This window comes from Nelumbo lutea, chromosome 7 (assembly GCF_056320005.1).
Source record: "Nelumbo lutea isolate HS-2025 chromosome 7, American lotus-T2T, whole genome shotgun sequence".
Lineage (NCBI taxonomy): Eukaryota > Viridiplantae > Streptophyta > Magnoliopsida > Proteales > Nelumbonaceae > Nelumbo > Nelumbo lutea.
The window spans coordinates 35,753,899-35,776,318 of record NC_142690.1 but is presented as its reverse complement, the minus strand read 5'-3'; the positions used below and the strand labels follow the sequence as shown (position 1 = coordinate 35,776,318).

The 22,420-nt window shown below is 35.8% G+C and overlaps 1 protein-coding gene across 1 annotated transcript; it reads left to right on the top strand.

The window, feature by feature from the left end:
- Positions 1 to 1,050: 1,050 nt before the first annotated feature.
- On the top strand, positions 1,051 to 17,877 carry SMU2 (RED family protein). The gene is made up of 11 exons (XM_088954039.1): positions 1,051 to 1,442; positions 1,595 to 1,735; positions 1,826 to 1,875; positions 3,619 to 3,733; positions 13,023 to 13,071; positions 13,193 to 13,282; positions 14,299 to 14,367; positions 14,478 to 14,601; positions 15,257 to 15,606; positions 16,458 to 16,841; positions 17,202 to 17,877. The coding sequence occupies exons 1-11, from the start codon at positions 1,399 to 1,401 to the stop codon at positions 17,475 to 17,477; spliced, it is 1,692 nt and encodes a 563-aa protein (XP_088810165.1). The 5' UTR covers positions 1,051 to 1,398; the 3' UTR covers positions 17,478 to 17,877.
- The last annotated feature ends 4,543 nt before the right edge of the window (positions 17,878 to 22,420 follow it).

The window sequence follows — 22,420 nt, the reverse complement described above, 5'->3', positions numbered from 1 at the left end:
GCAATACTGGAAATCTGGTCCGGTTTAGGGTTTCAAGTAAATTTACACTACATGTACCTCGGGTCTCACCCTGGCAGCTGAGATAGGCCACCTCAACATTTGGCGACACATCAGTGTCAGCCTTGGCAGGATAAATCCCCCCAGACTTATCCAACTGCTGTGAACATTGTAAACTAACACGAGTCTCATAAATGTCCAGTTTAAGGGTATTACATAGAAACACACCACAAGAACATGAATCAAATATGTACTTTATTCATTTACAATAAAATGTCATAATGTACATCATTCTGATTGGAGCTAAGGGTCTAACAATGTAATTATTTTTTATTCTTATGATGTATGCAAGTCAAGAATCTTGAATGTCCATTTTGTGCATGAAGGATGCATTTGTTTATGGCAAAAATACAAAGAAATTATGGCTAATGGTTATAGCGATGCCCCACCGGAGTGGTATGTCTTTCATTGGCTCTATGTTTCATAGTGGAACTTTTCATAGACGCACAAAAAAATGACTTCATATGGGTTGGTTGGTTCATCATTCCTGACTGTGATAGACATGTTGAGGTAAAACAACAACTAATTTATGAAATAGAGACCGATTCTTAGCCAATACAACTTGTGGGTGTTGTTGCTTGATGGCGTGTTAGGTTCTTATTTTGGTATTATTTGTTTTGTTTTGATCCTCAAGAAGTCACCAATTATTTGGTGTGCACAATGGAAGATATCAATGTTGTGTGATCATTGTATGTTCAAAGACTTGTAACAATGCTTTAGGTTTAGGTGTGTATGGATTTGAAGAACTAATGTTTAGAATCAAAAGTGTTTATTCCAACATTGTTCCCTTTTCTACAAAACATAAATCTATTCTTGAGGAATAAATTGCCAAACTCCTCGGTTATTTCCTAGGAATCAAAAACATAATTCCTCTTGTAGATCAAGATGGTTATTCAGCGTGCTAGAAACTAATCACACATTCTAATAATAAAATGACTTACACCTTTTACAGTGGAGCCCATAAATTTATTGACGTCTGCTGAACAGCCATTTGTTCAGCCATTCCGAACGCGTGAACTGGCGTAGAAGTGCACGTGCACGACAAAGTTGAGCGAAAACCAGTGCAGCATATCCTGATTCCTGACTCGATCCGTAATCGCTTTTGTGAACCAAACTAAGAAATGGTTGGGACTTGGTCTAAAATCTAAATGGTTCGGCTCTTCGTCCCGTTGCGGTTGTGAAAACATTGACCCAACTCCCCCATTCTCAAGCTCATCGCCAAAACCCTAATTACGAGAACTTGACGAGCTCGACTCTAATCGACTCCGGATTTGAGTTTTTTTTTTTAATTGTTTGTAGAATTGAATCTGGGATTTGCTGGAGTAGTCCTAATTCTCTTCAATGACTTCGGCAAGGAGGAATTACAAAGAGAAGATTCGTCGCAAGTAAGCATTTTTCTTTTTCTTTTTTTTTTTCAATTTGATTTTCCTGTTCAGAGATTTTGTTCTGGTTGTTAAATTTTATAATCTTTCAATAGAAAAAAACCCTTACCGAGTAGAAGAGATGTTCATAGATTTGCTTATTCAATTGGTGGCAGGGAAGAGAAGCAGGAGGAACCAGAAGTGCCAAAATATAGAGACCGAGCTAAGGAACGGAGAGAGGACCAAAATCCGGATTACGAACCTACTGAATTAGGGTCTTTCCATGCTGTAGCGCCTCCTGGAAATGTAGATTTACGGTACTGTTATTCAAAGCTGGAATGGTTGCTTTAGTTCTTCACCCACCTTGAAGATAATGTCTTAACTACTTGTTACACTGCTTCTTGTAGGTCAGCTGATGCACACAAAATATCCATTGAGAACAGCAAGTATCTTGGAGGTTTGTAAACTTATAACTGAAGATTTAATGAATCCATGCACACAAGTTTTGGACCCGTTATTACATTTTCTCTCCATTTTATTTGATATAAACGTAAATCTTCTTTCCCCTTCTATTATCGAAAAGGAAAATGTTTTCCTGCATGGTATCGATACTAAACCAATCTTGTATTGAAATGGAAACTAAACCAAGCTGGTATTACTTGCTAAATTACCTAAAAAAATCGAAAACAATGTAATTTCAGAAAATTCAAAAATTGCCAAATTGTCCTTCTAATGAAAATTTGAGATACTTACATAATTGAGGGCTTCATATATAATCACGTATGAAAATTTTGTCAGAGCAGTTTGACTTGGTTCAACTAAGATGCCACAAAAGTTCAGCCTGATTTTAATTGAACAATCATTTTTCCATAACAGCAGTGGTTGGTTAATAAAGGGCTGTTCCAGAACTAAGCTGACTTATCAGTAGCTTCTAATTAAAACTGGGGTTAGGTTCTGTTCTTCAAAAATTAATATCAAACATTGAGAACTTGTGTAATAATAATTAGGGGTGGCCAAGAGCCGAGCTGTTCATGAGCTGTTCGAGCTCGGCTCGGCTTGGCCTAAACTGAACTTCGAGCCAAACTTGAGCTTAATATATGGGCTTGTTTGCTAATTGAGCCGAGCTCGAGCTTAATACAGCTTGGCTTGTGAGCCTAATCGAGTATATGTACATAGGGTGCCACCTTGGGCCTCGGCTTGACACCTTGGCTACTGAGGGAGACCTCAGTTCGGCACCTCGGCAACTAAGGGAGACCTCGGCTCAGCACCTCACAAGCTGAGGGAGTCCTTGGCTTGGCACCTCGGCAACTGAGGGAGACCTCGGCTGCTAGGGAGACCTGCAATTAGAGGCAGCCGAGCTCGAACTTCTGAGCTTTTGACTTGAGCTGAGCTCGAGCTTGAGCCTGATAATCTATGACTGAGCTGAGCTCGAATAGTCGGATATTCGGCTCGACTCGGCTCGAATCCACCCCTAATAATAATAAAAAAGAAAACATTGAGAACATGTGCAATGAGAAAGATTCCAACTCTGGTATTGAGTGTGAAATTAAGTTGTTTTACCACTGGACTACTGGAATTATATTTGTAAGAACTTATTTGTTCGATTGCTTCACTTGGCCAGCATTACTAATCCTTTGTTGTGATTAATGGGAATGAAACTGACCAATCCAACTATGGTTGGGCCCTGGTTAGACTTGGACCTGCAATCTAAAGGCACTGTTTTGGTTATTGGTCAATTTTTTAGAACATTTATCTAGTAGGATCTAGAATGGCCTGGGGCAACCTCTGAGCTTGTTTCAGCTCTGGTAGGGATGGTTAAGGTAGTAGCCTGGGGGAAACCTTTAGGCTTACATTTGTTACCTGGGTTCTTGTTAAATTACTTATTTTTTATCATGTTATGCCAACTTGAGTCATGCGACTGATTCAAATATCCTTAAAATGCTCATCATGCTTTAAATGGTTTTTCTCTTTGCATCTGAGTAAAACATCATGTAGTCTGAAGCCTGCCCACCTCAATTATGTGGATGATATTAACTGTTGGCCTTTTTAATGAGATTATGAATATTTCAGCCTCTAAGGTTAACAGGAGTTGGGTCAATGGGCACCTCCAACTAGCCTTTGAGGATATAAAAGATTCCTTATGTATAATATTTCCTGTATCTTTGTGGTGACTTTATCTTACTGAGTGTATGTCCTTCAGGTGATGTGGAACACACGCATTTGGTGAAAGGATTGGACTATGCCTTGCTTCACAAAGTAAGGAGTGAGATTGACAAGAAGCCGGATGCTGGAGAGGAGGGAGATGGAAAGTCTAGGTAAAATGATTTGCACTTTCTATCAAAGTATTAGAAATATGGACTTTTATCAGTTGACAATAATACCTTTGAAATTGAATTCTAATAACATGTTGGTATTTTTTTTTTCATACTATTTACTTTTGGTCTATAATGTGGAATTTTGTCTGCCTTTTTTCAATATTCCTTCAATCACCTTCTTCTTTTCCTTTTAATATAACTTCATTTTGTTGACTATTTTAAAAGGTAGGATTTTTGTGGTCTTTATTCCTGTATCGTCCTAGCTTGTGGTAGTTCTTGGTTGTGAATTTTATTTTTCTTGCTTTTCTTCATTTGAATCTTGTGCATTTTATTGTTGTGCTTGATAAGTTGTTGGAAATTTCAGTTTTCTATCTAAAATTTGCAAATTTGCTTCCTGTTTTGTTTAAAACACTTATTGAGTGATGAGCTTCATATTTCTATCTGAAACTGACAGGCAGCCTGCGCCATGGCCTAAAATTTAATAGAGGTTGAGAAGAAATAGAAGATATAATGTAAAAATCAAAACCATTTCGAAAGAGTTATACATTTGAACTGTAAGCAGAAAATGTAGATTACTGCCAAGTGTCCCATGTGTAGAGTATTCGACCATTCAATGGAATATACCATGTAGATTATCTGGGACAAATTCTGCTTAAGGCTGAAATTGTGCTTCAAACTCTAGGAATTCCTTGCACTTTAATTGTGCTTATTATTATTATTATTTTTTGTAAACGGTGAAATCTAAAGCTTTGTAAGTAAATACATAGCTTTTTCTTGATTAGCTTTCTTGTTAGGAAAATTGATAGCATATTGTATTCAATGTAATTAATGTGGTGAAGCAATGACTAGCTTCTTTGGTCTCTCTTGTCTCTCTTGATGCACTGGCTAGTTGGTGCTTAGGTGCTGACTACTTGACTGGAGAAAAGGTATCTTTTAAATTTTAGATTTGATATTATCCCATAATCAAGTTAATTATGCTGCAAATATGCAATAAAAGAATGATAACAAAGATTTATTTTATAGTCTTAGTTTTGCAAAAATTAAGAAAAAAGTTGGGCTGGATAAACTGGGACGGGGCATTAGTCCGTTTTTTCAAAGAAAGAGTGCAACCTTTGTATATTTTCCATACCCCTTGTTTGTTGCAACTCCACACCAGCAGACCATCAATTAGAATAAAACTTAAATGAACTTCTCTTCCACTTTCATCTTTAAGCCTTGTTTCAATTTTATGTACCATAAGCAAATCATGTTCCACCACAAGTACTTAAATGAACTTCATGCATGTAAAAAGCAAAAGTATATGTTACATTATTTTTAAATATAAGCATGAGCACAAGCATCTGATGTTTTAAACTTTTTGCTTGATTAGTTGACATAGTCATCAATTTATTAATCCACCTAGTTGATGCTTAGTTGCTAGAAGTGACCATATCATGAATATAAACTGAGTAGTTAGTGATGTAATTGGTTTGGTCCTCAACTAACTAGTTGATGGCTAAGTGACGCTGCAATGACACTGGAGTATTTGGGGTGTTAGGGGGCTTAGCTGGACTTTTGACCCTTCTTTGAGAGCCTTGGGGGGAATTCTTACAATTTGGAGGAATGAGGACTTGAATTGTGTGGAGGAGTTGATTGGCCAATTCTTAGTCTCTTTCAAAATTAAAAGGTCTACAGATGGGAGAGAGCAGGCCTTAGCAAATGTTTACGGTCCCAATTCTTACAGCGATAGACATCATTTTGGGAGGAGTTGCCTGCTATTAGAGGATTATTATGGGAGGACCCTTGGTGCTTGGGAGGTGATTTTAATGTTTTTAGATTCTTGGGGGGAAACAAACAATCCAAACCAAGGTATTACTACTACCATGAGAAAATTTAACGGATTAATCGATTCCCTTGAATTGAAAGAACTCCCTCTAATGCAAGCTGATTTTATTCGATTAAACTTTCAATCTCCCCCTACTTGAATTGAAAGAACTCCCTTTGGTGGAGGTTCCTCACCTTTCAGATTTGAGAATATGTGGTTGGAAGATCCTTCTTTTAAGGAAAGGTTAAAGGAATGGTGGGGAGAAATTAGATCCCCAGAGAGAGAAAATTGTGAATTTTTCTAGGAATTTAAAGAGGTTGAAGGAGAGAATATAAGTATGGAATAAAGAGCATTTTGGAAGATTAGAACAAATCAAAGAGAAAACCTCTTGATGTAAATGGCTTGTAGAAGGGGATGATAACTCTAAGTTCTTTCACTCACTTGCAAATGGAGAAAGAACGAAAGACACCATCTATAGAGTAGAAGTGGAGGGTAAAGAGATAAAAGAGGATGAAGAGATTACTAGGGTTTTTGTGAATCACTTTAAGACTCTTTTTTCATGCGTAGGTAGAATAGATCAGATTTTGCAGAGTTGGACTGGGATAGAATTTCAAAGGAACAATCCTAGGGTTGGAAAGGAATTTTTCTGTGGAAGAAATTGAGGAAGCAATTTTCTCAATGAAGAGGTCCAGAGTCCTAGGGTTGGATGGTTTTCCTATGGCTTTTTACCAAGAGTTTTGAGACTTTCTGAAATTAGACTTCTTGGAAGTATTTGAAAAGTTTTTCCATAAAGGAGAGATCTTTCCTGGGGCAAATGCCACTTTTATCTTATTCGTGCCAAAAGGAGGCAAAATTGCTAAAGGACTTTAGACCAATAAGCTTGATTGGGAATCTTTATAAGATTATATCAAAGGTTCTGTTTGAAAGGTTGAAGCAGGTTTTACCCTCAGTGATCTCACCCTTCCAAGTTGCTTTTGTTGAAGGAAAGCAGATTGTGGTCCAAATCCTTGTGGTTAATGAGTGTGTTGTAGAGAAAAGAAAGGGGGGAGAGAAGGGTTTGGTGTGTATAGTGGATTTAGTAAAGGCCTATGGTTTAGTGGATTGGAAGTTTTTGTTGGAGATTTTAGAGAGCCTTGGGTTTGGAGCAAGGTGGAGGCTGTGGATTGAAGGTTGTGTTAGCTCGGTGCACTATTCAATTCTTATCTCCTTTTTCCATGCCAAGAGAATGATTAGGTAGGGAGACCCCTTGTACTGCTTGTTTACCTTAATTGTAGAGGTCTTAAGCAGAATGATAATTAAAGTGGATGTGTGGGGCCTAATTAGGGGGTGGAGGATGGTAGAAATCAAATTGTTGTCTCTCATCTTCAATTTGCTGATGATACAATCCTGTTTTGTGAGGGTGTTGATCTAGATGATGAGAAATTTGAAGGTTTTGATTGACAATTTTGAGTGTATTTCTAGATTGAGGGTCAATTGGAGTAAAACTGGAGTTGTAGGAATCAATTTGGAAGAAGGGGGAAATCCTTAGGTTTGCTCAACTGTTGGGCTGTGAGGTAAGGATCTAGCTTGTGATTTACCTAGGCTTGCCTTTGGGAGGGAACCCTAAATCTGATTGTTTTTGGAAGGCGGTGATGGAAAGGTTTGCAAAAAAAAAAAAAAAACTAGCCTTACGGAAATGGAATTATATCCCTTTAGGTGGAAGAATCACTTTTTGATTAGAGTGACATTGGGAAATCCTCCTATTTATTTCCTTTCCACGTTTCACATCTCAACAGGTATAGTGTGGCAACTAGAGAAATATATGAGGGACTTTTTGTGGGAAAGCCTTTTTGCACCTACTTCTCTTCTGTGGCCAAGGAGAAGGGGAAAATTCATGTGGAGATGCTGAAAGATTGCAATAGTGTGGACAGTTTGGGAAGAAATTCTATAATTTTTCTAGAGAAAGAAAGAAGCAAGGAAGATGTAATGGACACAATTTTGATTAGAGCATATATATATTGCTCAGAAAATGGAAGGAAGTGGCTGAATCTTCCCCTCCTAAGACTAACACTGTTTCTAGTTATTGGTGGTCTCCACCAGATAGGATTTATCAAACATAACTTGATGATAGAAGTATGGGAAACCCAGGAAGAAAACCATGGGGCGCCCAGGCGACTAGCCCTTGCCTAGGCGATGGAATTTAAAAATAAGGCTTGCCGATGGATTTCTACCCCTTTTGAACTAGTTTTTTTTTTTTTTTGGTTTTATGTATTCTGCACTTTTGTGCTTGCATTTCTTGCAGTGTTGCTTCAATTAGGCAAAACAATATATTAGAGTTACAACTTACAAGTTAGAACTTGAAAGAACTGAAGGGGGCGGAGCCCCTATTTTAGATCAATAATACATAGGGAACAAATACTAAAATAAAAGAAGAAAATGAAAAAGAAAAGTAGGGGGCGGAGCCCCTGTTCTAGACCCAGAAAAGCTGGTGAAAAAAATATTAAAATGAAAGAAGAAATGTGAAGAAGAAAAGAAGGGGCGGAGCCCCTGTTTCAGAAACCAATGATGAGAACAAAAAAAAAAAAGCTGAAAAAATGCAAGAAATTAAGAACAAAAGAAGGGGGTGGAGCCCCTGTTCTAGACCCAGAAAATCTGGTGAAAAAAATACTAAAATAAAAGAAGGGGTGGAGCCCCTGTTCCGCCCCTGTTTCAGACACCAATAATGAGAAAAAAAGGCTGAAAACATGCAGGAAATTTAATAACAAAAGAAGGGGGCAAAGCCCCTGTTTTAGTCCAATAAAATGATAACATGCAATAGGTTCTACTATACAAACTAAAACAACCAATAAGATATTATATATTTTATATTTTATATTTTATATTTAATAAATATTTATATAGTATATATTTGCTTCAGCCCCCTAAGCATGCGCCTAACATAGTTGGCGTTTGGGCGAGGCGTTCTTTGAAAAGCGCCTAGTCACCTAAGCGACGCCTAGGAGCCCACCTAGGCGTTGCCTTGACAACTATGTAGTGGAGTATTCAGAGATGAGGAGGGCAAGATTATTGCCCTTTATTTTGGGCCTGCTGGGGAGGGAGGCTATTAGAGTATGAAAGAATTGAACATTAGAAAACTGATTATTGAGGGAGATTCGAAATTGGTAGTGAGCTGGTTACAGAGTGAAGAGATGAGGATGTGGACCTACAACAATGAAACGAAGAAATTCAGTTGGTTGACAAGAGAAATGGAAATCTCTTTCAATTGGATAAGGTGTTGTGCTAATTCTGTAGCTCATGCTTTAGCCAAACAAGGGGTGAGAAGAGAAACATTGTTTTGGGCGCAATTGTAAATCAGGGATTTAGGTGTGGGGAGATATAAGAGTTTTTGTCTCCCACTGTCTTTTTACCTTTTACACTATTATTACTTTGCTTTATACAATCATATAATGCTTCATTAATAAAATTTGGATGTTATCAATAAAAAAAAAAGGATCATCTGGTGAAATGGGAATGGGTTAGTAAACCAAAGGAGAAAGGGAGCCTGGGGATAGGGAACATTGTCCTTGGAAACACTGCATTACTAGGTAAATAGTTGTGGAGGTTTCCCTTTGTAAGAGGCAGACTATGGCACAAGGTAATTGAAAGCATTCATGGGATGGAAGGTAACAACTAGGGTGCTAAGCTTGCACCCAATTCAACCTTAGCTTCTCCTTTTGAAGCAATTCATGAGGTATACCCTTTTTTCTTAACTCCATCTGCTTTGATGTGGGAAGAGGTAACAAAATCCATTTTTGGGAAGACCTCTAGGTAGGGGGAACAACACTCAAAAATCAATTTCTTGAGCTTTATGCCTTCTTAAATCTTAAGGGTGAAATTGTGTCTAGAATGGGAGCACCTTCTTATTGGGGCCGGTTTCAAAAGAGGTGTTAGGAAAAACAAATATGCTTCCCTTATTCACCTACTTGGCATTTTGTAGGTAGTTTTCTTATATCTAAACCTTGAGATCTAGATAGCCTCTTCACTTGCCCCTCTTTTGTCAAAAATCTTTGCTTGCTTTTAGTCCTTCAGGTGTAGTCTTCTTGGTAAAAGAAATTTGGAGTAAGCCCATTCCACCTAAAATTCAAGCTTTCTACTGAGAAATTTTCCATGGAAAGATTTATACTTGTGCTGGAGAGAAAAGGGCCTAATTCTTGCCTTTCTCCTCACATGTGCTTTTTATGTCAGGCTAGTGGTGAGACCCTATCCTATTTATAATCTCTTGTTCCTTTATGCATCACACCTGGGAGTTTTCTGTTCTCTTTGGTGGGATCCTCCTCAAGATGTGGTGGGCATTTTCAATCCTAACCAAGGTTTCAAGTATCGATACACACTGATACGCCAGATGGGGCATATCGGGTGTTTTGACCCACACACCCCGTTTTTTATTTTTTCTGTTTTTTTTTTTTCAAAACCTGTTCAGAGGGTTCTGTTTAAGGCTTTTTTACCCCCTGAAATAGGTCAAAACACCAAAGATTATATATTTGGTGTATCAATGACCCACTGACACAATACATATTGGCCTGTATCGGCCGGTACATGAAATTTTGAACCTTGATCCTAACTTCTTAAAGCAACCAAAGAAAAGAGGGAGGATACTTTGGATAATTACAAAGGCAGCAGTTATTTGGGTGGTGTGGGAAGAGAGGAATGGTAGAATTTTAAATGAAGAGAGTAGAAAAGGAAGTAAATGCTGAATTCAATAGTCCTGTCATCTAGTTCTAATCTCATCTATTAGCAAATATAATAAAATATCTCTTCTACTGATAAAAAAAACACTGATTTTTTTTTTTTTGATCAGCAAAAGCACTGATTGTATTTAAGTACAAAATAAAAAGGGCCAAGGGTCCATATACAGGGAATTTACATGGTTAATGAGATAGAACCATGTATAACATGTGTAAGGGCATAGAATTATCCAAAAAAAACATGCGTAAGGGCATAGACATATAAAAGACAATAAACCCAGGTAACTTGACTTAAACCCAAAACTAACTGGTTCCGTCCATCCCAGATCATGAAATAATAAACCAGGACAAGCTTTGAGCCACAAGTGTGTGCAATGGAAAACAACATGCCACCCATGTTGAGCTGGCAAGAAGATTCTAGAAAAGTCTCTTTAAGTAAATGAAAAATATGTATAAAGGATCTAGGTTCCAAAAGCAGAGAACCTGAATCTCTCTCTCTCTCTCTCTCTCTCTCTCCCCTTCCCTCTTTCCTTCATGGTTCCCTCTAAATTCCATCAAATTTCCCTTTCTCTGCTAATTTTCTCTCTCCTCCTGGACCAGTTGTCATCTTCCTCCTGAATTCCATTGCCAAAGAACTATGATGGTCTGATCCCTTTCTGAAGGGCACATAGTGTAGCCCCTCTAGGTAGGGGTGCAACTTGGGTTTGGCCTGAGATAGCATTTTACATTGTTTCAGGGTTGGGTCCATTCCATTTCTCCCTCCAGCCATTTCTTCAAACTTTTGGAGATTGACCAACTTCACCATATCCATGGGGCTTACATCATGCACATCAAAAGAAGAATTAGTCTTATTTATTCCCACTGCCTTCTGAAGCAATCATTACTTTTTTTTGATGAATTGAAGCAATCATTACTTCAGAGTTCAGACTGTAGAAATCTTTTAGGATTACTATAAAAAGTATATTTTAGGATTGGTCTCAGAACACCAACTGTTGTTTAGGTTCCTGTTACATTCTTGGTAGTGTGAAACTGCAATTTGTCTACTTCAAGGGAGATGAAGACCTCCAAGAGATAAAATCTCAATTAGTAAAGGATAGTTTTCATAACGTTTTTTGATTAAGATAGTTACAACTTAAATAGACTCTTGACCTACTGTTACATGTGACTTCTATATATTTGGCCCACTAAGAACAACTAGAAACAACTTGACCCATTTATTCCAATTTAATGCAACCACTTCCTACTGAGATGTAACTGACAACATTGACCCACTATTACTGTAAGCCTTTCAACCACTAATATCTATTATGACTATTTACAAGAAAACCTCCTAGCTACCCTGGCCAACCTTGTGGACCCCATTAATGGCTCATTTGGTAGGCACGTAACGTAGACAAATTGCAGTTACGTCCTACCAGTAATGTAACAGTTTCCATCATCATGGCAATTACTGGGCTGCTCTTCCTATCAAAGATGTTCTGGTTCCATTTCTTTCATATGCTCTAGAAGATCAAGAAACAGGCCAAATTCAATGTTATGCTCCTCTAAGGATAATGTCTTTAACCCTTCAAGAAGAAATCAAGGATGCAAGGTCCATTGGAATTATTGCAACAAATGGATCCAGAACACTTTTCCGAGTGGGTAATAATATGATAAATGTGGTATCTTTCCTCCATTCTACCACATAATGAGCATCTATTCTCCAAATCCCAACCCCTTGAAGTAAGATGGTCTATCAAATCCAAGTTCTGTTGAGCATGTCCACATAAAGAAAGAGACATAAAGAAAGAGACCTTTGAAGGGGCATTAGCCCCCTTTAGGCTTTCTCCAATCCACCTCTGTGGAAAGAATCCTGTGAGGCCCATAGAAATTTAATGGTAAGCCAAAAATGATAATGGTGCAAGTGGGGTACCCAACTTTGAGTGGACCCCGTTATATTCCTTTTTTGTTTTTTTTTTTTTTTTGAGTTCTCTTTCTGTGCCTTAGGGGCCCTACCCTGCCCCTTATTTTCTGATTTTTTTTTCTTTTTTTTCTGAATAATCGTCTTGATGAAGGTTGTACTTCTTCCCGTGAATATGTTATTTTCCGTATTTTGGTATGAAATTTGTACTTGATGAATATTTGTGCTAATTACTAATGGAATATGATTTATTATTACCATACAAACTAGGGAATTAACATGGGATTCCATTTTTTAATAATCCATCGCCTAGGCTGCTAGATTCTCCCTTATTGCCTAACTTTGCCCTTGGTACTGCTGATAACTATGTCTAAGGTGTCGGTCTCTTGGTCTTTCACATTGTCTTTCTTACTGTTGCATTTTGAAGCTTCAACCATCTGAGATTCTGAGTATTGAAATACTAAAAGATACACACACACACACACACACACACATATATATATATATATATATATATATATATATAAAGGGAGGCATTCTGGTCTTTGTTCTATTTTGCACCCTTTATAAATAAAAAAACACATAGGTAAGAAAGGAACTTGATACTGGTCTATTATGATATTTCCATTCTCCTGTACTTTCTTTTGACATTTTTTTTTTATCTTATTAACGAGAAATTACTGCCTTTTGATAAAAAAGCACATGATGCATTATCAAGATGTATATTCCTGGTCTGCACCTGATCATATTTTCAGTTGTAGTGAACAAATGATTGCACTGCCTACTGTCTGCTTGGTTGTTTGCTCTCATTGTTATTTATTTGTTTAGCTTTATTATTTGCTATTTGTGTTTAGTGACATAAATTTGTTTGTTGATCAACAGAATGTCTAAAGAGGACCAACCACTGTCATTTCGCACAGCGACTGCAAAGGTGTGCATTGCTGTCTTAAAAATTGTACAGTGTGGTTGCTTTATTTTGTGATTTGTTACATGGAGTGTGTGAGTCAAAACTCAGTACATGACTTTCCTAAATTATTTTTCTCTGGTGGCAGTCAATTTACCAGTGGATTGTCAAGCCTCAAACTATTATCAAATCAAATGAGATGTTTCTTCCTGGTAGAATGGCATTTATCTTCAATATGGTAAGGTTATTCTATTATTTTCTTGAGTTCATTTAGTTGTTATTTGCTTTTTGTTAACTGGTAATCAAGATTTCAAGATCAACCTCAAAAGGGTATATTCTCAGATATCAGAAGCTAAATAAAGTGCCATTAACCTGTTTTTACACATATTATGAATTGGTTTACTGTTGATTTTCTAGACTTATGTTTTGCTTTGAGATTCTTAATGTATTTACCTTAAGAGTCTTAGTGAATACATGCTGATGTATAATATGGTTAAATTAAATTTATAATAAATCTGCATTGTTCCAATCTTTACTATATAATCTCAATACTTGCCTTGGCTTCATGTCAAAATGACTATCACAAAGTTTTATTTCCTTCTTTTCTTCCCCGTTCAACTTAACTAGTATGGTTTAAATCATAAGTTTCACTCAATTTTAATTCCACATCTGGAAAGAATTTTAATTCTGGAAGGTGTAGGAATTTCTATTGCAATAAGAATAACCCCCATGTAAGAGATGAGGAACCCACCTTAATAGGGGAGTTGATCCTTTTATTGGAGGAATGGAAAATGGACTCCTTAACATGTAACATCCGCTAATGGGAAGATGAAGAATCCACCATAATGGTGGGGTCGGTTGATCCTTTTATTGGAGGAATGGAAAATGAACTCCTTTTTAAAGCACCTTTATGTGTACACATGAAAAGTCCATTAGCTATCACCAAATCTTCCTTAATAAAAAAGTTGGTTATATAATTAGGTAGAAAGAATTCCAATTAATATTAATACAAGTATAGACTATAGAGTACAATTTATGAGATTGAGTCCTTAATATATTGTGTAATCAAGTCTATTAGAGAGCAGTAAATTGGAGTTAGATTATAAATGTATAGAATTAGATACAAGAGTAGTGTATGGATGCATGGCTTAACCATTAAATGTTGGCAAATAGGATCAATATATTTATTGAAAACCTTTTTGTTTGGATTATTAGTTGAAATTCTCTGACATTAAATTTCTCTGTCCATCGTAGGAGGATGGATATTCTCATGATATTCCAACCACACTTCATAGAAGTAAAGCAGATTGCCCAGTTCCAGAGGTCTAAATTTTTGCAATTCTATTGTAGTGCAAATTCTCCTTTTGCTATATCTATAAAAAATCCTTTTACTGTCAGGCTAATTCATTTGATTGTTCAAATCTCATCCATAGGAGATGGTTACTGTCAGTGTTGATGGTTCTGTGCTAGATCGAATTGCTAAAATCATGTCATATCTTCGGCTTGGATCATCTGGAAAAGTTCTGAAGAAAAAGAAAAAGGAGAGAGAGATGAAAGGTATGCGTTATACTTTCAAACTTACTGATAAAAAATATTCTTTCAAATTTGGAAATAGTATTTGGTATTATAGAAGTCTTTATGTGCTTTCCTGGGGTTTCTTTGTAATTGAATGCATGAATATCAATAACCTTATCATCCCTCAAACAGAGAAAACACTTCCAATTTTGAAATGGGAATTCTTCACAACATTTTTGCTATTCTCTCATTTGTTATCTACAAGAAAAGTATATTTTACTTTGTCAAAAAAGAAAAGTTGATATCGGGGCCTTGCTAAGCCATGTTGGACATGATGTCCCTCTTAACTGTTGGTCCGGGGAGATGCCCCTTCCAAATGGCTTGAAGTTTATGCTTATTAGTCAAATAGATCAATGCCTGAATTCTGCACCAAATGAAATAATTGATATGTTGTCCAATTGATTAAAATGGGGGAGGGATCATTCATGAAAAGTGCTTTGGTTTGATCCATGAATTTCTGGCTTCATGTCCTATTCCGTATGTTGTTCAGTGTGTATAGTACCAAGACACCACCTTCCATGGTGGCCCGGTGGGGCTTCCACTGACATATTTCTACCTCTATTAATGATTATCCAAACATCAAATGCTACTTTGGCTGTTTTCTTTTCCTATGTAATATATATTTTTTCTGTTCCAGGAAAGATTTCTGCTGCTGGTAATGAATATGATGAAGATGAGAAGCTGCAGCATGATGGTGGAAAGCCAAAAAACCAAGATGAAAGAGAAAGCATACCAGCACTGCCTTCACGCAAAATCCATCCTGATTCAAGAGAGAAACAAATTCCTGTTGTTGCCAGAGCTGAAGATGATGACGTATTTGTGGGGGATGGCATTGACTATGCTGTTCCTAGTAAAGACATGAGCCAGAGTCCTATTTCAGAAGATATGGAAGAGTCTCCTAAAAATAGGGAAAGGACATCATATTTCAGTGAACCTGCTTATGGCCCAGTCCCACCCTCAGAACCTACGCAGGATTGGCAACAAACGGTGAGTTCGTTATGCTGTTTATTTAATAGTCATTGTTGTCAAGGACTTCAAATTTTTTGTTCCAAATTCTTGGAAACCAAGGATAAACAGATTTGATCAAATAGGAAGTGGAGGCTTGTTTCATGGTGTTTCTTTTGGGGGAGACAGGGAGGGGGTATTTTTGAAGATTAAATTTCCTGACCCTTGTGGGAAGGTTGGGTTTAGGTCATTGTTCTTTCACCAAAGTATATCTCCACATTGCAATAAAATATCTTGCAATAAAAGGCAATTAAAGTTATAAAATCATTATTTTTCATGTGAGAAGTAAGAATTTCAAACCCTAGTATAAACTTGTTCGGGCTTGCCTCGAGGGGCGTGGTACAAAGGCGACTCAGAGAATCAAGAATGCAATATGTTTTACATCGCATTAGCTACTTGAAGCAATGCAATTAAGGAAAAAAAGAGATTGCGGGTTTTACATGCTTGAAAATGCTTTATATGTTTGCTTTTATTTTTAAATTTCCATTTGAATATGCTTTACATGTTACTTTTATGTATTTTAATTTTAGATAATTGGTTTTTTAAAACAATTATTTTAAATTTTATGGTTATATTTTTTATTAACATTATGTTTAATATTTTTTTATTTTTTTTGGCATTTTTTTGAATTTTCTGACTTTTTTTTTTATTTTTTAGCTTTTTTTTTTGTAGTTTTGTGCCTTTCTTAAAAAGGTGTGCGCCTCGCTTTGCGCCTTGCACCTTGCATCTCAGGCGCAAATTGGCCCTTGCGCTTTTTTTTGTGTCTTGCGCTTTTAAAACAGACTTCGAGTGAAATATTTGATTTTATTTATTATAACATGCTTGTTTTGCAGAATGGATATGATGCTGTTCAAGCACAAGTAATTGCAGGTGGATACCCAACAGAGTGGCAGGACTATCAGTACACTGAACAATTAGCTTATTCTGAACAATATCTTCAGCAAAACTTGCCAACCTATGATGCTCAGGCCGGGTTGAATATTCCACAAGATCCACGCTTCATGACTCAAGAAGAGAAGGATCGTGGCCTAGGGTCAGTTTTCAAGAGGGATGATCAAAGGCTTCAGCAATTAAGAGAGAAGGATGCTCGGGAGAAAGATCCAAATTTCATATCTGAGAGTTACTCTGAATGCTATCCTGGGTATCAAGAGTACAATCGTGAAATCGTTGACAGTGATGATGAAGATGACTTGTCAAAAATGGATATGGGTAGCCGGGTAAAGACATACTCTTTTCTAGCATAATATTGTTACTTGGAAGAATAAAGAGCATGCTTGATGCTTTTGTCCAAATAATTTGTCCATTTTCATTCTGCTTTGAATTTCATGGACTTTTTCAAGATATATTATGTGCATTAAGGGAATTTTGGCACTGTCGCATATCTGATTTAATAGTTAGTTCAATTCTGCTATTGGAACTTGACACTATTTCTTTCTTTTTTTTTCTACATCCTTGAAATAATTTTGAAATCTCCTCTTTCTTCAGTGGATATGTTTGATGCTTATAATTAGGGGAATGCCTGAAAACTTTACTCAACTTAATGTCCAGAATTTCTTATGAGTGAAACTTTGGAACAGGCCAAGGGTCGTCTCCATCGGTGGGATTTTGAGACAGAGGAGGAATGGGCAACATATAATGAGCAGAAGGAAGCAATGCCTAAAGCTGCATTTCAGTTTGGTGTGAAGATGCAAGATGGTAGGAAGACACGGAAGCAAAACAAGGACCAAAAGCTCACCAATGAGCTGCACAAGATTAACAAGATCCTTGCAAGGAAGAAGATGGAGAAGGGTGAGATCCATGATGATGGTGGGCAGTACGATGATGTGCAACCTGGGAAGAAGCTTCGGATATGAGATCAGGATCATGTTGGCTAATGTCTTTTTTTAAGCCATGCTGGCTGAAAGTTTGTAATATTATATCTAAGATGCTTATATTTGCTGGTAAAATGCACAAGATGTGGTGCCATGCAGTAAGAAGCCAATTCTTTGCAGTGTTTAGCCAAGTGGTGGAAGCCAATTCTTTTGTGAGTGAGCCAACTCTCTTCTGGTGCAACAACTACTGAGAATTCTAGAGTTCAGGCCTCGCAAAGCTTGGTGTTGCAATTGTCTCAAGGAATATGATATTTCTATTTGCCTATTTTCTCTCTTTTTTATAGAGTCAGGGATGCATGAATTCAGAAATGGTCTAACGAGACCTATTTCCAGCCTCCATGATTGACTCTTTGTTAGTATGCAAGTAATTACCATTTTCCGACTTTTGCTTTGTCAACAATTTACATATAGGGTCTTCAAGGTAATCAATGTTAGAACCAAGGTTTAAAATTTCGATTCAATATGCCCGATATGGGGTGTATCGTATCGTATTTTTTAAAAACAGATATGGGATATGTATGAAAGTCGTGTGTATTGTCTTTTTTCATGCGTATTGGACTCATATGAGGGCGTATCGGGAGGTGTATCGGGGTGTATCAGTAGCGTATTGACGAAAAAGATACGACCAAAAACTAAAAAAAAAAAAAAACAAAGGGGAAAAGTAAGATTCTTTCACCCAAAATGACTCTACAACTCCAAACCTTATTCATAGAATGTTAGATTTGCAAGGTTTTGTAAGAAACAAGTGTAAATCGTTATTTTTTTTGAAGATTTTTTAAATTTTGAAAAAAATGTGGTAAAAAATAGTTTTTTTTTTCAATTTTTTATAATATCTTCTGATTTCTATTTTTTGGAATGTATAAATTTATGGTAATCTACATTTCTTACATCCAAAATCACATTTTTTTTTTTGTGTTATCTGTAGATTTATGAAAATTTCATGAGATATTTGGGGAAAATATAAATTAACAAAAAATTTGAAAATATAAGTTTTTCTCTACGTATAAAGACTAAATATGCTTTAGATCTATAGATTTATCTATCATATCCATAGAGCAATTGAAATTTCTTCTTTAATATTTCTTTTTATTTTTTTATTTTTTTAGAATAAAAGTAAATATTAATTAATTATATTTTAACGTTTGATCACACCAATTGAAATTTTTTCTTTAATATTTTTTTATTTTTATATTTATAGAATTAAAAAATAAATAATTAACTAATTATATTTTATCATTTGATCACAATGATTGAATATATTATAATTCTATGGATCATCTATTATATATTCCACAAGGCAATTTTCATTTCTTCTGTAATAAATATTTTTTGAATATATTATGTAATATTTATTTATTTTTTTATATTTTTTGAAAATAAATAATAAATAATAATTATTTAAATAATAAATAATTATTAAGTATATTTTCACTTAAAAGTTGTGTTAATGCATATTTTATGGTTGGATAAGAGAGTTGGTTTTTTCCCATCACATTAAACATTAAAACTTAAGAATTATAATTTATAAATTATAGTTAAGTATAGGATTTTTAATGAAATTATAATTAACTACAATATATTTCTTCATAAAACCATTAAAATATATTAGTTTAATGTATATACACCTCGTTTAGGTCTTATATTTAGTGTTATGTATTTTTATGATTTATTAAAAATATTTATAGTGTTTCAAAGTGTATCTATGCATATCTTAGTTTTTCTCCGATATGCATGCGTATCCAAGGTGTATCTCAATACGTCTCTTAAATTTGCCTTTCTAATACACTTAGAATACTTTAAACCTTGATTAGAACTTAAAAAAGGAAATCATGTAACATTGTTTAGGATGGCAACCAAACAGTTGCAGTCTTCCAAGTTAATGGTGTTAGTTGTTTTTGCTAAGTATCCATGCACGTCTTAGATTGTATTGGGTGCCATTTGATATTTAATCCCACTCGTGTTTTCAAAGAACTTAATTGAATCTCCCTAAAATTTTATTGAAGTTTCTGACCTCCTTTGTCACACACAATCTGATCTCACCTTCTGTTATGAATTCACCAATGAGGCTTACTTTTGTATAAATTTTTAAAACCCTAAAATACCCATGTGTTTTAAATTTTGATTGACGACATTATCCATGTGTAAGAGCACAGACATTTACAGGAACCGAGTCAACTCGATTTTATGACCAACCCGAGTCACCAAGAAATAAGTCAGCAAAATACAAGATATTCCTGAATTAAGGAGAAAAGGGGGAGACCCTCCACTGGCATCAGGACTCTCTCTCTCTCTCTCTCTTAACTGGAACTAAAGCGGCCTGGTACCTCAAGAAGGTACATAGTGCAGCCCCTCCATGGGTCCGCCACCTTCTAGCTTACCTAACCCTCAGACCTTCAGGGCTGACTGCCATTGCCATATCTGCAGGCTTACACCATGACCCATATAAGAGGTTTGATCTTCCCTATTTCTACTTGTTCATTCATGTAAAGACAACTGACAAGTGTTGTAGAAGAGTATCTGCTTCAGGACAGGCATTCAAGATAGACATAAGACATACACCATGCCAATAATGCAGGAGCTCTCCACTCTTTTTTGGTATCATATATTACATATAGCAGATTAACAGTGGGATTAAAGGGTGTGGAAGCGGGGTGCTTGTGAGGTCCACTGACCTTTAGTCCTTTACCACAGAGAACCTGCAGTTACATGGATTTGCTCCCATGCCTCCACATTTGGAGGGATGGCGAATCACCATCCACGAGCTCTTCACTTCAGATAAGTAAAAATGTAAATTATCTTTTGACATATTAGGTTACTTATTGATGATGATAGCAGAATCTGTGGGTAGATTTTTTTTTCTCTCTACATCCAGTAATGGCCTTTACAATTTCTATGAGATGGTTATTTGATGAACATGGAGATCTTCATCAGCATTCAAGGAGTTTCATGAAGATATGTGATTTCTCAGTTGTTCTTCTTCATCCATAGATGAAATATAACAATGTTTTGATTTGTCTATTTTGATGAATGGATAGTGTTTTCAAATTTCAGTAATGTAATTTATTTTGTAATCTAAGATGAGTTGGATCAACTCAATTGTCCAGTAATCTAATTTTTCATTATTAGTTTTTCATGGCATTTCTACTTTTGAGAACTTTCCTTTCATGGGATTAGGAGGCCTGAGGATCTTAAGACAGGAGAGATCAAAAACAATTTTCAAATGTAGGGGTGGTTGTTAGTTTTTATGTATATTACAAACTGCCACCCTGTACTTAGGGCAGTGACACTTAGTCCCCAAACTTTCATTTGTCTACAATTTTCTGTATTTTTGTTTCATTTTATCATTTTTCGTTTTGTTGTTTTTTGTTTCAACCTTTAATGTTTTCTGTATTTATCTCTTTTTCTTTACCCATTCAAAATTTTATTTTTTGCAACTTTCTATTTTTATATAGTTTCCCTTTTTTCTTTGTTATATTTTTTATTTTTTTCTATTTTTATTTTCCCTAATTTTTTCATAATTATTGTATATATTTTTTGCATTTTCCCATATTTCCTTTATTTTTTTTTGCATTTCTGTTGTATTTTATCAAATTTCTACAAAATGATCTTATAAAATGATATAAGCGCAATTTGGGGGTTTTAGAAATGCTTTTGTGATAAAATCCTACCCTACTTTTCTTACTATCTTTCAGCTGGCTGCATTGTGAGGCATGGACTATCCCTCTATAACTAATCTCACCTTTATACCTTTCTATACCCTCATCAACTTTGTGCTTCATGGTAAATATCCATCTACACCCACAATCTCTTTATTAGTAGGTAGATCAATAATTTCCCAAGTTTGATTCTTAATCAATGCATCTATCTTCTCATGCATAGCCTGCTTTTATTTAGGTTTGGAGAAAGCTTTAGAGACATTCTTGGGTATGGACATAAAAGCAAGGAAAGAAAGAAAAACACAATAGGACGGTGAAAGAGAACTACAATAGAGATACAATGTGTTGTGGCCGTGGTTTATTATCTCTTCCCCTTGCAAAGTACAATGATGACATTGAGATCATCAGGAGTAGGAGTATCATCAATCATAACATGGGTAGGGTTATCAATAGGAATAATAAGCATATTTGAATCTGTGTTTGGGGAACCTAAAGTACCCCCCAAAAAACAATAGAGAGTGGCATAGGTTCTCTTGGAGCATTAATGGGTTCTTTCAGAACATTAGAATCAACCTTCTTGCATTGTTGCTTGAAAAACTCTGAAGAGAAAGAAGATAAGATAGCAAACAAAAGATCACAAATAGGTAAAGGAATAGAAGAAGAAACAATACTCTAATACCCAAAACACTCATTGAGAAGAAACATCTAACAAGGAAAGAAGATGACTCAAAGAAGATTACATCTATGGTAACATAGCAACTCCTAAACACTACATCATAGCAACAATGCCCCTTCTGATTTTGGGCATTACCCAAGGAAGACTAGCTTCTTAGCTTTAAGTTCAAACGTTGCACGATGAGGTCCAAGAACATGATCAAAGCAAGTGCATCCAAAAATTTGTAAAGGAATATAAAACATTTCACCTTTAGGAAATAGACCATTGTAAGAAGCTTTAAACCCAAGGACACAAGAGAGCATATGGTTAATTAAAAGCATTTTAGTAGGGACATCATCACCTCAAAAATGGATAAGGACTAAAGTAGATGTCATAATACCATAGTCAACTTCAACAATATGTTTATTCTTTCTCTTACCCATCTGGTTATTGTGTATAAGAACAATTATTCTAGTGAATAGCCCTATACTCCAAAAGATAGGATCATAGATTTTTCTCAAACTATTCCCTAGCATTATTAAATCTGAAAATTTAGATTATCACCATAAATTGTATGACAATAATTTAATGAAATTATTGAACAAAAAGGATAG

Excerpts from the sequence above, each read along its gene's own strand:
- SMU2 (XM_088954039.1), top strand. The coding sequence starts at position 1,399 with ATGACTTCGGCAAGGAGGAATTACAAAGAGAAGATTCGTCGCAA. Across the intron at positions 1,736-1,825 it reads CCTGGAAATGTAGATTTACG|GTCAGCTGATGCACACAAAA; the intron begins GTACTGTTATTC and ends TGCTTCTTGTAG. Across the intron at positions 3,734-13,022 it reads GAGGGAGATGGAAAGTCTAG|AATGTCTAAAGAGGACCAAC; the intron begins GTAAAATGATTT and ends GTTGATCAACAG.